Source organism: Pelophylax lessonae (assembly GCF_965119305.1).
Source record: "Pelophylax lessonae genome assembly, chromosome: 4".
Lineage (NCBI taxonomy): Eukaryota > Metazoa > Chordata > Amphibia > Anura > Ranidae > Pelophylax > Pelophylax lessonae.
In genome coordinates, this window is record NC_138771.1 from 197,146,419 (window position 1) to 197,158,924 (window position 12,506).

General features: G+C 41.8%; 1 protein-coding gene across 1 annotated transcript in view; it reads right to left on the reverse strand.

Annotated features, from left to right (window-relative positions):
- The window catches only part of LOC309552586 (chloride anion exchanger-like), a gene marked incomplete at both ends in the record, with an annotated part of 80,313 nt that overhangs the window by 47,104 nt on the left and 20,703 nt on the right, over positions 1-12,506 (reverse strand). Inside the window, 3 exons of the mRNA XM_082253533.1 lie at positions 1,479-1,651; positions 4,786-4,896; positions 9,606-9,745. Of these exons, the coding sequence (XP_082109659.1) occupies positions 1,479-1,651; positions 4,786-4,896; positions 9,606-9,745 (424 nt within the window). The remainder of the gene's footprint in view (positions 1-1,478; positions 1,652-4,785; positions 4,897-9,605; positions 9,746-12,506) is intronic.

Here is a 12,506-nt window from a genome sequence, read left to right on the forward strand (position 1 = left end):
TCCTACACCTTCTGTTTGAGGATGCCCTGCATATGCTCAAAAATGGTTTACGTCTGGAGACATGCTTGGCAAATCCATCACCTTTACCCTCAGCTTCTTTAGCAAGGCAGTGGTTGTCTTGGAGGTGAGTATGGGGTTGTTATCACGTTGGAATACTGCCCTGCAGCCCAGTCTTCGAAGGGAGGGGATCATGCTCTGCTTCAGTATGTCACAGTACATGTTGGCATTCATACTCCCCTCAATGAACTGTAGCTCCCCAGTGTCGGCAGCACTCATGCAGCCCCAGACCATGACACTCCCACCACCATGCTTGACTGTAGGCAAGACACACTTGTCTTTGTACTCCTCACCTCCCATGGCGAGGCCTGTTCTGAATGGAACCTGTCCTGTTAAACCACTGTATGATCTTAACCACCATGCTGAAGCTCAGTTTCAGGTTCTTGGTAATCTTCTTAAAGCCTAGGCCATCTTTATGTAGAGCAACAATTCTTTTTTTCAGATAGATCCTCAGAGAGTTCTTTGCCATGAGGTGCCATGTTGACCTTCCAGCGACCAGTATGAGAGAGTGAGAGTGATGAACACCAAATGTAACACACCTGCCCCCCATTCACACCTGAGACCTTGTAAGACTAATGTGTCACATGACACCGGGGAGGGAAAATGGCTAATTGGGCCCAATTTAGACATTTCCACTTAGGGGTGTACTCACTTTTGTTGCCAGCAGTTTACATATTAATGGCTGTGTGTTGAGTTATTTTGGGGGACACCAAATTTACACTGTTATACAAGCTGTACACTCACTACTTTACATTGTAGCAAAGTGTCATTTCTTCAGTCTTGTCACATTAAAAGATATAATAAAATATTTACAAAAATGTAAGGGGTGTACTCACTTATGTGAGATACTGTATATATATATATATATATTTATTTATTTTTTGCCATATACACATTTATTTGCTTTAATTTGAATTTACGTGTATTTTTGTGTAAGATTTATTGCTACAGCACATTATATAAGGGTAATATCACTTTTATTGTTTAATCACTTATCATTACTCTTTTTCACTCACGATTTATTACAGCACTCTGCTTAAAGCAGTGTTCCAGCTGGGGAAAAAAAAAATTAAAGTCAGCAGCTACAAATACTGTAGTTGCTGACTTTTAATATATAGACACTTACCTGTCCAGGGAGCCCGCAATGTCAGCACCAGAGCCGATTTTTGGATCGGCTGCCGGGTGCTGCCGCCGCCATTCGTTCTAAGGGAAACCCGGCAGTGAAGCCTTTTGGCTGCACAGCCAGTTCCCTACTGCGCATGCACGAATTGCGCTGCGCTTTCTAATTGGCTTGGCGGGGGGAGAGGAGGAGAGGGGGGCATAACTTCCGAGGGACGACACCACGGGTCTTGGGTTGATCTATCATGGCAGATTTTAATTTTGCATGTACTTGGAAATCATTCTTTTATGATCATACAGACCTGAATAATTCCAACCAGGAACGTTAGAGATGCTGCTACAATGATACGTTCATCATTCAGTAAATCTTCAGCAGTAGAGTTAGTGATAGTAGAGTTTGTATTTGCATATTTATCTTCAGGTACAAGTGTAGCTACAACTGAGCCAACCATCAGACTCACAACAGGGAAAGGGCCTAAAAATATAAAGTATAATAGAATTGATCAGACATTTCAACCTGTGTTTTATCTATTTATACAATCTATACCTGTAGGCAGGTTGCATACAGGTGTATTAGTTAGTTAATGGCTGGCTCAGGCTGAGGGGGGAAAGAGTTCATGTGATTACTTCAGTTCCCAGGCTTTTTGATTCCAGTCTGCCAACCTGCGATATAAAAAGGGAGAGGGCTGAGGTCTAGGGCCGCACATGCTGTGTTTGCATTAGAGCCGCACTGCTGCACCTTGCAGTGCGTTGGGGTCACCAGGGTTCCAAACAACATCCAAGACATCGTAAATGGCGTAATGGATTTCTACCTTTCTGAGGTACACCTGGGCAGCCAATTAGAGGATGCTAGAGACTCCATGATAATATTACTGTCCACCCACGCATCCTAAAAGAATTGAGCGCTGCGATTTCAAAGCCTTTATTTCTAATTTTTAGGGACTCGTTAAGGACTGGAATAGTACCATTGGATTGGTGTAGGGCCAATGTGGTGCCTATATTTAAAAAGGGATCAAAGTCTTTGCCAAGTAACTATAGACCTGTTAGCTTAACTTCTATAGTTGGGAAGATACTGGAGAGTTTATTAAAAGACCACATATATAAGTTCTTGCTGGAAAAAAATATTTTGAGCAACAGACAACAGACATCATGGATTCATGAAGTTGTCAAACAAACCGGATTTCTTTTTATGAGGAGGCAAGTAAAACCTTGGACAGAGGGATGGCTGTGGACGTAGTATTTTGCAAAAGCGTTTGACACAGTTCCCCACACACGGCTTATGTGTAAGGTAAAGTCTACTGGCATGGAAAGATTGGTTTGTAATTGGATAGAAAATTGGCTAAAAGATAGAATTCAGAGAGTAGTGGTTAATGATTCTTACTCTGAATGGTCTAAGGTTATCAGTGGTGTATCCCAAGATTCAGTGTTGGGACCCTTACTTTTTAATACCTTTATAAATGATATAGGGTCTGGGATTAAAAGTACCATTTCAGACTTTGCAGATGACACCAAGCTTTGCAGTGGAATAACTTCTTTACAAGATGTCTCCAACTTACAAGCTGATCTCAATGCATTGTTTCATTGGACAACTATTTGGCAAATGAGGTTTGATGTTGATAAATGTAAAGTTATGCACTTTGGGGCTAAGAATATGCATACATAATACATACTAGGTGGAGTAGAACTGGGGGAATCCATAGCGGAGAAGGATCTGGGTGTTCTGGTAGATCATAAGCTTAATAATAACATGCAATGCCAAGCTGCTGTTTCCAAAGCAAGCAAAGTCCTTTCTTGTATTAAAAGAGGCATGGACTCCATAGAGAGAGAGATATCATTTTGCCCATGTACAAATCATTAGTAAGACCTCATCTGGAATATGCAGTTCAGTTTTGTGTACCAGTTCTTAAAAAGGATATCGGGGAACTGGAGAAAGTGCAGAGAAGGGCAACCAAACTGATAAGAGGCATGGAGGAGCTCAGCTATGAGAAAAGATTAGAGGAACTGAATTTATTCTCTCTTGAGAAGAGGAGATTAAGGGGGGATATGATCAACAGGTATAAATACATAAGGGATCCATATAGATAACTTGGTGCTGAGTTGTTCACTTTAAGGTCAACACAGAGGACAAGGGGGCACTCTTTACGTCTAGAGGAAAACAGATTTCGTCTCCAAATACGGAAAGGTTTCTTCACCGTAAGAGCTGTGAAAATGTGGAATAGACTTCCTCCACAGGTGGTTCTGGCTAGCTCACTAGATTGCTTTAAAAAAGTTTTGGATTCTTTCCTGGGTGTACTTAATATACAGTAAGTGAGTACTAAAATTATTTTTTGATGTAAAGTTGATCCAGGGAATATCCGATTGCCTCTCGGGGGATCAGGAAGGAATTTTTTTCCCCTGCTGTAGCAAATTGGATCATGCTTTTCTGGGTTTTTTCGCTTTCCTCTGGATCAACTGCGGGTATAGGATTGTGTATATGGCATTGTATGGTTGGGTTTTCAAAACAGTTTTTATTTTTTTTTTTCTCTTTTTGTTGGTTGAACCAGTTGGACCAGATGGCGTCTTTTATCAACCTGACTAACTATGTAACTATGTTGGACTGTATTATAAAGTTCTTCAGTAAAGATGCATCAACTGTGCTGAGCCTGATCTGAGGTTATTCAATGGGGTGCATGTTGGTTCAGGCATATCAAAAAATATCAAAATAACCAGGGTCTGTAAAGCACATGTGGGGTATGGAGCTCAGCTGCTACAACAACCAGTCTACTTGGCAAGTCAGGTAGAGAAGCAATATAGTTACTGTGGGTAAGCAAGCATTACTTCAAGACACAACACAGCCAGTCATTAGGCATGGTACCTGGTAAAGTTGACAGGTCCTCCAGTAGCAAGGGGGTCGATGTTCTGGCTCCCTCCCAAGTGGTCATTTTCCAGTAGCAATTGCAAGAGTACCTGCGTTACTGAGCTGGTCACATGAGTATGGGAAGGAAGGAGTTAACAAGTGCATGTATGAGGTCTGCACTATGTTTCCGCGGGTACCCCATTCTGTTACTAGGAGTGAAGTAATAGAGGTACACTGAGCTGGTGGAGGAGGCATGGGCTCAGCAGCGTCCCTCCTAATGCAACATACATCAGTGTGGAGTGACATGGCATAGTATTTTTTCTAGATGAATTCTGCACTTTTACTGCACACAGCGGGATGGCTCATCTCTAATTCGGGGAACTGTCTTAGGCCCCTTTCACACTTGTGCGTCTTGTCCTGGACTGCAACGTCACATGACAAGTCGTACCCCATGATTTCCCATGAGTACCATTCATATCTGTGTGACTTCCCTGCACTACTTTGGTCCAACTTTGATGTGACTTGACGTCCATAGAGCTCAAGATTATACAGGCATTGCTTTAGGTTGCGTCAAAGTTGCCTCAAAGATGTGTGACTTTCAGGTCGTACAAGTGTAAAAGGGGTCTTAATGTTGGACTTTCCCATGACAGCAGTCCCTGCCTGGTCCTAGGCATTGATAAACGCACTCCGCAGGGCGCAGGGCAAGTGGCCCTGCCTACATACTTACTGACTATCACCAAACATCTCTAATATTATTTTGGTATGTAACTTACCTGCTGATATATGTCTGGAAGTTCCTAAGAAAAAGTAGACTACAACGGGGAAGAATGATGTATATAATCCATAGCCAGGCGAGACATTTGCAAGAAGTGCATAAGCCAAACCTTAAACACAAACACAAGTTATAATTTTTTTAAATGTGACAGCACAGTTCTAAATCATGCTTGAATTACTAAAAAAAAAAAAAAAAAAACCTGCATGCATATGGCCCAAACACACAGCTATCCTGATCACTGAAACTACAAAATGGAAATTGTATATAGATGTTTGTACAATTAACAGACAGTTGTTGCTGAAATGCCCAAGGGCCAGTTCACAGCACAAAAAATGAACTCTGCATGTGTTCCGGTTGCGTTTTTGCTTACAGTTCACACCACATTCCGTTCCAGTGCTTTTTTGTTGCAGAAAAAAAATGCACTGGACTGCATCTGGTGTGAACCAGCACTAAGACATGTATTCCTGAAAATTATGTATTTAAAGGATAAGAAAAAACATGTGTATTTATCATGTTTTTGCAAATTAGCCTGCAAATCATTGCAACCACAATCAGTGGACCATGGGTGCAATGCCAAGCTGCTACAGACTCCCCCCCCCCCCCAGCTCTCTTCCCATACAGGGAATGGGCTTTCAGTTGGAGAGCTGGAGGAAAAGTCAATGGACTAGCATCACAATTTATTTGGAACTGCAAGTCCATATGTCATGGTGGCAATGGTAAACGAATGATGAGGTCATGTAGGCAGAGGCCCGCACAGCTGCAAATTTCACATGCTTTTGGGGAGGGAATGATTTGGGAGTAGGAGGAGGGTCCAGTTTTCCCCATGTTACACCAAAAATACAAGTGTCCAAAAAGTGGAGTTAGCCTTCAAATACTCTTTGTTATAGATATACACTATATTGGCAAAAGTATTGGGACACCTTCCTTTGCACACACATGAACTTTAATGGCAACCCAGTCTTACTCTGTAGGGTTCAATATTGAGTTAGCCCACCCTTTTCAGCTATAACAACTTCAAATCGTCTGGGAAGGCTGTCCACAAGGTTTAGGAGTGTGTCTATTGAAATTTTTTTGCCCTTCTTCCAGAAGCACATTTGTGAGGTCAGGCTCCGATGTTTGACAAGAAGGCCTGGCTCACAATCTCACTCTAATTCATCCCAATTCACCCCTGTACTATCAGGTTAAGATCAGGACTCTGTGCAGGCCAGTCAAGTTCATCCATCTCAAACTTGCTCCTCCATGTCTTTATGGACCTTGTTTTGTTCACTGGGGCGCAGTCATGTTGGAACAGGAAGGGGCCATCCCCAAACTGTTTCCACAAAGTTGGGAGCATGAAATTGTCCAAAATAACTTGATATGCTGACGCCTTAAGAGTTCATTTCACTGGAACTAAGGGACCAAGCCCAACCCCTGAAAAACAACCCTACACCATAATCCCACCTTCACCAAATGATTTGGACGAGTGCACAAAGCAAGATCCATAAAGACATGGATGAGCGAGTTTGGGGTGGAGGAACGTGACTGGCCTGCACAGATTCCTGACCTCAACCCAATAGAACACCTTTGGGATGAATTAAAGTGGCCAGTCTCGTCCAACATCAGTGCCTGACCTCACAAATGCGCTTCTGGAAGAATGGTCAAACATTCCCATAGACACACTGCTAAACCTTGTGGACAGCCTTCCCGGAAGAGTTAAAGCTGTTGTAGCTGCAAAGGGTGGGCCAACTCAATATTGAACCCTACGGTCTAAGACTGGGATGCCATTCAAGTTCATGTGCGTGTAAAGGCAGGTGTCGCAATACTTTTGACAATATAGTGTATGTTTCATAGGATATTTTAATTTCTGAATATTTTAGTGGGAGAAAAATGTTGGACTTGAAAATAGAAAATGAATACAAAAGACTAATTTCTTCATTTTTTTTGCAAATACACCATTGCTAATTATAATACCTTGAGTCAAATTTATAAACATTCACTGGAACATTTGCTAGCTGATATCCAGTGCATCCGGAAAGTATGCACAGCACTTCACTTTTTCCACATTTGAATATGTTACAGCCTTATTCCAAAATGGATTAAATGTATTATTTTCCTCAAAGATCTACAAACAATACCCCATAATGACAACATTAAAGAAGTTTGTTTAAAATCTTTGCAATTTATTAAAAATAAAAAACGGAAAAATTGCATCTACATAAGTATTCACAGCCTTTGCCATGACACTCAAAATTGAGCTCAGGTGCATCCTGTTTCAAATGATTATCCTTAAGATGTTTCTATAACTTGATTGGAATCCACCTGTGGCAAATTCAGTTGATTGGACATGATTTGGAAAGGCACACACCTGTCTATATAAGGTCCTACAGCTAACAGTGCATGTCAGAGAACAAACCAAGCCATGAAGTCCAAGGAATTGTCTGAAGACCTCAGAGACAGGATTGTATCGAGGCACAGATCTGGGGAAGTGTACAGAAACATTTTTTCAGCATTGAAGGTCCCAATGAGCACAGTGGCCGCCATCATCCGTAATTGGAAGATGTTTGGAATCACCAGTACTCTTCCTAGAGTTGGCTGCATGGCCAAACTGAGTGATCGGGGGAGAAGGGCCTTATTTAGGGAGGTGACCAAGAACCCGATAGTTACTCTGACACACCCCCAGTGTTTCTCTGTGGATAGAGGAGAACCTTCCAGAAGAACAACTATCTCTGCAGCACTCCACCAATCAGGCCTGTATGGTAGAGTGGCCAGAGAGAAGCCACTCCTCAGTAAAAGACACATAACAGTCTGCCTGGAGATTGCCAAAAGGCACCTGAAGGACTCTTGGACCATGAGAAACAAAATTCTCTGGTCTGATGGAACAAAGATTAAACTCTTTGGCCTTAATGGCAGGCGTTATGTCTGGAGGAAACCAGGCACCACTCATCACCTGGCCAATATCATTCCTACAGTGAAGCATGATGGTGGCAGCATCATGCTGTGGCATGTTTTTTAGCAGCAGGAACTGGGAGACTAGTCAGGATTGAGGGAAAGATGAATGCAGCAATGTACAGAGAAATCCTTGATGCTCCAGAGCACTCTGGACCTCAGACTGGGGCGAAGGTTCACCTTCACACAGGACAACAAACATAAGCACACAGCCAATATAACAAAGGAGTGGCTGCATGGCAACTCTGTAAATGTCCTTGAGTGGCCCAGCCAGAGCCCAGATTTAATCCGATTGAACATGTCTAGAGAGATCTGAAAATGGCTGTGCACTAACGCTCCCCATCTAACCTGATGGAGCTTGAGAGGTCCTGAAAAGAAGAATGGAATAAACTGCCCAAAAATAGGTGTGCCATGCTTGTAGCATCATACTCAAAAAGACCTGAGGCTTTAATTGGTGACAAAGGTGCTTCAACAAAGTATTGAGAAAAGGCTGCGAATACTTACTGTACAGTATGTACATGGGTTTTTTTTTTTTTTGTTTTTTATTTTTAATAAATTTGAAAAGTTTTCAAACAAACTTCTTTCACGTTGTCATAATGGGGTATTGTTTGTAGGAATTTGAGGAAATTAATGAATTTAATCCATTCTGGAATAATGCTGTAACATAACAAAATGTTAAAAAAGTGAAGCCCTGTGAATACATTCCGGATGTATATTACTGCACATTCGCCAAGTGCACCTTTGCTGACATTTGCTCCAGATTTCTTGTATTTATAATGCATTTTGCATATAAGCACCAGCTTTGAGCAGTAATTGTGAGACTGGAAATGTAGCAGGTTAGTACTGGTATTTTTTATTTGCCCCCTTTCTGATGTTACTAGCCTAGGACAACAAGCAGACAGGTTAGTATACCCAGCAAACATGCACCTCTCTGCTGTGAATTTATCAAGTCACATCGCCTTTAAAATTGTTCATGCTTTGTTAGGGGTTCCCAAAAATAATGCACTTCTGTAAAAACACCAGGCTTGATGCTGACAGGCCTGGGTTCTTCACCACAACCTTTTATAAGGAGAGAGGACTTAGGTGCAGAGATGTATAGTAACTAAGTAGAACTACTTCACTACTGTACTTAAGTACCGAAAGGCGGTATCTGTACTTTCCTAGAGTAGAATTTTTTTCTCCTACTTCCACTTTTACTTCACCACATTTTTTCAATGATTTCAATACTTCTACTCCAGTATTTTTTTTTTTTGTGCTGCATAGTTACTCGTTACTATTATAAAAATTACCACTGCCAGAACAGTAGATGGCAGGATTCATGAAGCTCAAAACATGTGTATTATCAGCGCATACGAAAATAAATCCTACTGTATGTATAAATAAAAGCTGTATTTGAAATAATAAAAAACAATATGATGTTAAAACTTTTGACTTCTTTATTTAATAACTACATAACACAGTACTTGTACTTTTACTTTCAGTACTTGAGTAGCAATTTTTTTTTCAAAACTACGGGTACTTTTACTTTCAGTACTTGAGTAGCAAAATTAAAAAAAAACTACTTGCAATACTTAAGTACAAAAAATGTTGAATACTTTAGTACTTCTACTCAAGTCACTTTTTGATCGAGCACTTCCACTTCTACTCAAGTCACTTTTTGATCGAGCACTTGTACTTTTACTCAAGTATGGGTTTCGAGTACTTTATACAACTCTGCTTAGGTGCCACAACATGCCCCTAGTGGTTGCCACATAGATTGTCACATCCACTTTCGTTAACAAGTTCTCGGGGTCCTTTGGACCGCGGACCCTTTAAATCTGCATGCAGCAGGATGAATGTGCCTGCAAACATTTTCTAAAATGTTTTTAATGTATTTGCATAAGGCGAACTCACCTTGTAATACAGCTACAAGCCCTGTTGTAACTCCTGATATGATGTCACTGAGAATCCACTCCTTAAATCGATAAGCGGGGAGCCAGGAAATAATAGGGAAGAAAGATAAGGCAATTCTCTTAGCTTTCTGAGAGGAACATCTACAATAGAAGTCAAAATGACTCATTTTAGTTAAACATAATAAAAGACTGTGAGGACTATAGCATAACATTTATTACAGTTCACATGAGGACTATCAATAAAAAAAACATACTTTTTAGCTGGCAAGACACATAGGTTGAAAAAGCAGAACCCCCCGCCCCCGTTCCTGTCACACAAACAGGGTTGAAATCTCTGTCCGGAAAAGAGCTTTTCGTTAAAAAGTATATATATTGTATCTATTTTCCAAAAATGTAAACATCAGCCAGAAATGCATTGCCAAAGGACACAACAAATGCACATTTAAACGGCATGGTGCTGATAGAGTTAAAGGCTTTTCAATAATTAAATAGTTTTATAACAACCAAACTAGTGTATGACCAGCTTTAAGGACTGATCTATAGCAGATACACTGCTACAGGGCGGCCCTCCTGTGCAGAATCACGTATATATACGTGATTCTGCACTTCCGCCTAGGTGACACGCGCATGCGCCACCAGCCCCCCACTTCTGCTGTGATTACTCACAGCAGAAGCCGATCTGCGGGTGCGGGGTACTGGATGTCTGCTGGCACCCACCGATCGTCAGGCAGACACAGAACGAAGATCTTCCCATGTAAACAAGGCAGATCTCTGTTCTGATAGGGGGAAAGGCAGGGCTGGCGCTCCCGCTAGGCAAACTAGGCAGCCATCTAGGGTGCACTACTGCCCAGGAGACGCAGCCATGGGCCACTAACTTCCCTGTTAGCCTGGCCAGGGAACACGAAGGGCTCTACACAGGGCTGGGGCGCTGACTGACTGCAGAGAAAGCAGCAGCCGTAGAGGACGTCCATCATGACTTCTGCATAGGAGGTAAGCAGCAGCTCAGCCTGTTAAGAAGGGCACAGCGGCGGAGGTGGAGGAGGCGGGCATGAGGTCAGCGGAGGATGTGGGTACAACTGGGGAGGAGAGGAGGTGGGACTCTGAACAAAGCTGCTGAGTCTGGTGAGTCTATGCTCTCTGATCCTGTCACCTGCGGGTGAGGGGAGGGGGGGGAGTGTTAGTCTTGCCTAGGGCGCAAAATAGTTAAGCACTGGCCCTGGGGAAAGGGATGAATTTTGTGTCCCTGCAAAGCAGGAAATAAAATCCATCACTTCCCTTAGTAAAAGCAGTACACATAGTACAGTAAAAACACTGGCTATGCACACAGTTAACCCTTTGATTGCCATAGATGTTTAACCTCTTCCCAGCCAGTGTCATTAGTACAGTGACAGAGCATATTTTTAGCTCTGATCACTGTATTAGTGCCACTGGTTCCCACAAAATAGTAAATATGTCAGTTAGTGTCTGACTGTTTGCTGCAATATCACAGTCCCGCTATACTACAACTTTTGTGCAAACCAATCAATATACGCTTTATGGAGAAATTCGATTTTTTGAATTTGTTTATTGAATATGTGCTTTTACTAAATGAAAAATGCTGTACATATAAAACTATTATACAGACATGAACTTTAATGGCAACCCAGTCTTAGTTCATAGAGCTCAATTCTGAGTTGGCCCACCCTTTGCAGCTACAGTGCCTTGAAAAAGTATCCATCTCCCTTAAAATGTTCCAGTTTGTCGTGTTATAACCAAAAACGTAAATTTATTTTATTGGGATTTTATGTAATAGACACAATGTGTAAACACAAAGTGGTACAAGATTGTGAAGTGGAAGGAAAATGATAAATACTTTTCAAAATTTTTCACAAATAAATAAATAAGTATAAATACAGCAATGCTGTGAAGCCATCAGAGATTTGTTAAAGAACCTTAGTGAAAAAACAGCATAATGAAGTCCAAGGAGCACACCAGCCAAGTCAGGGATAAAGTTGTGGAGAAGTTTAACCACTTAAGCCCCGGAAGATTTTACCCCCTTCCTGACCAGGGGGTATTTTGCGATTCGGCACTGCGTGACTTTAACGGACAATTGCGCGGTCGTGCGACGCTGTACCTAAACGAATTTGACGTCCTTTTTTTCCCACAAACAGAGCTTTCTTTTGGTGGTATTTGATCACCTGTGTGATTTTTTGATCACGCGCTATAAACAAAAAAAGAGCGTCAATTTTGAAAAAATAACAATATTTTTCACATTTTTTTATATGAAATTCCCCCCAAAAAAAAAGTAAAAATCAAAATTTTTTAAAATTTTCGGCCAATTTGTTTTATGCTACATATGTTTGGTAAAAAAAAATCGCAAAAAGCGTATTTTGATTGGTTTGCGCAAAAGTTATCGCGTTTACTAACAAAGGGAAAGATTTTTGTCATTTTTGTTGTTTTTTTTTTTAACGCGTAATGGCGGCGATCTGCGATTTTTTTTGCAGTACTGCGACATTGGGGCGGACAGATCGGACCCTTGACTGACATTTGTGACACTTTTGGGGTTACCAGTGACATTTCTACAGTAATCAGTGCTATACATATTCACTGTTACTGTAAAAATACACTGGTTGTGAAGGGGTTAACTTTATTTGGAAGGGAGGGGCTGTGTGTATCCCTAGGGGCGTGCTTTCTACTGTGATTGGCTGTGGCTTGAGCTGTAAGGACACTGATCAACGGATCTACATAGTAGATCCGTGTGATCAGTGTCTTTACAGCGAGGAGAATGACAGGCAGCTTGTTTACACAAGCTGCCTGACATTCTCCCTCTCCCCCGCCGATCGCCGAGTGACCGGCGGACATCGGGTCCGCTGGTCACACGCGCGGGGGGGTCCGTGACCACGCGGGAGCGCGCCTCCGGGGG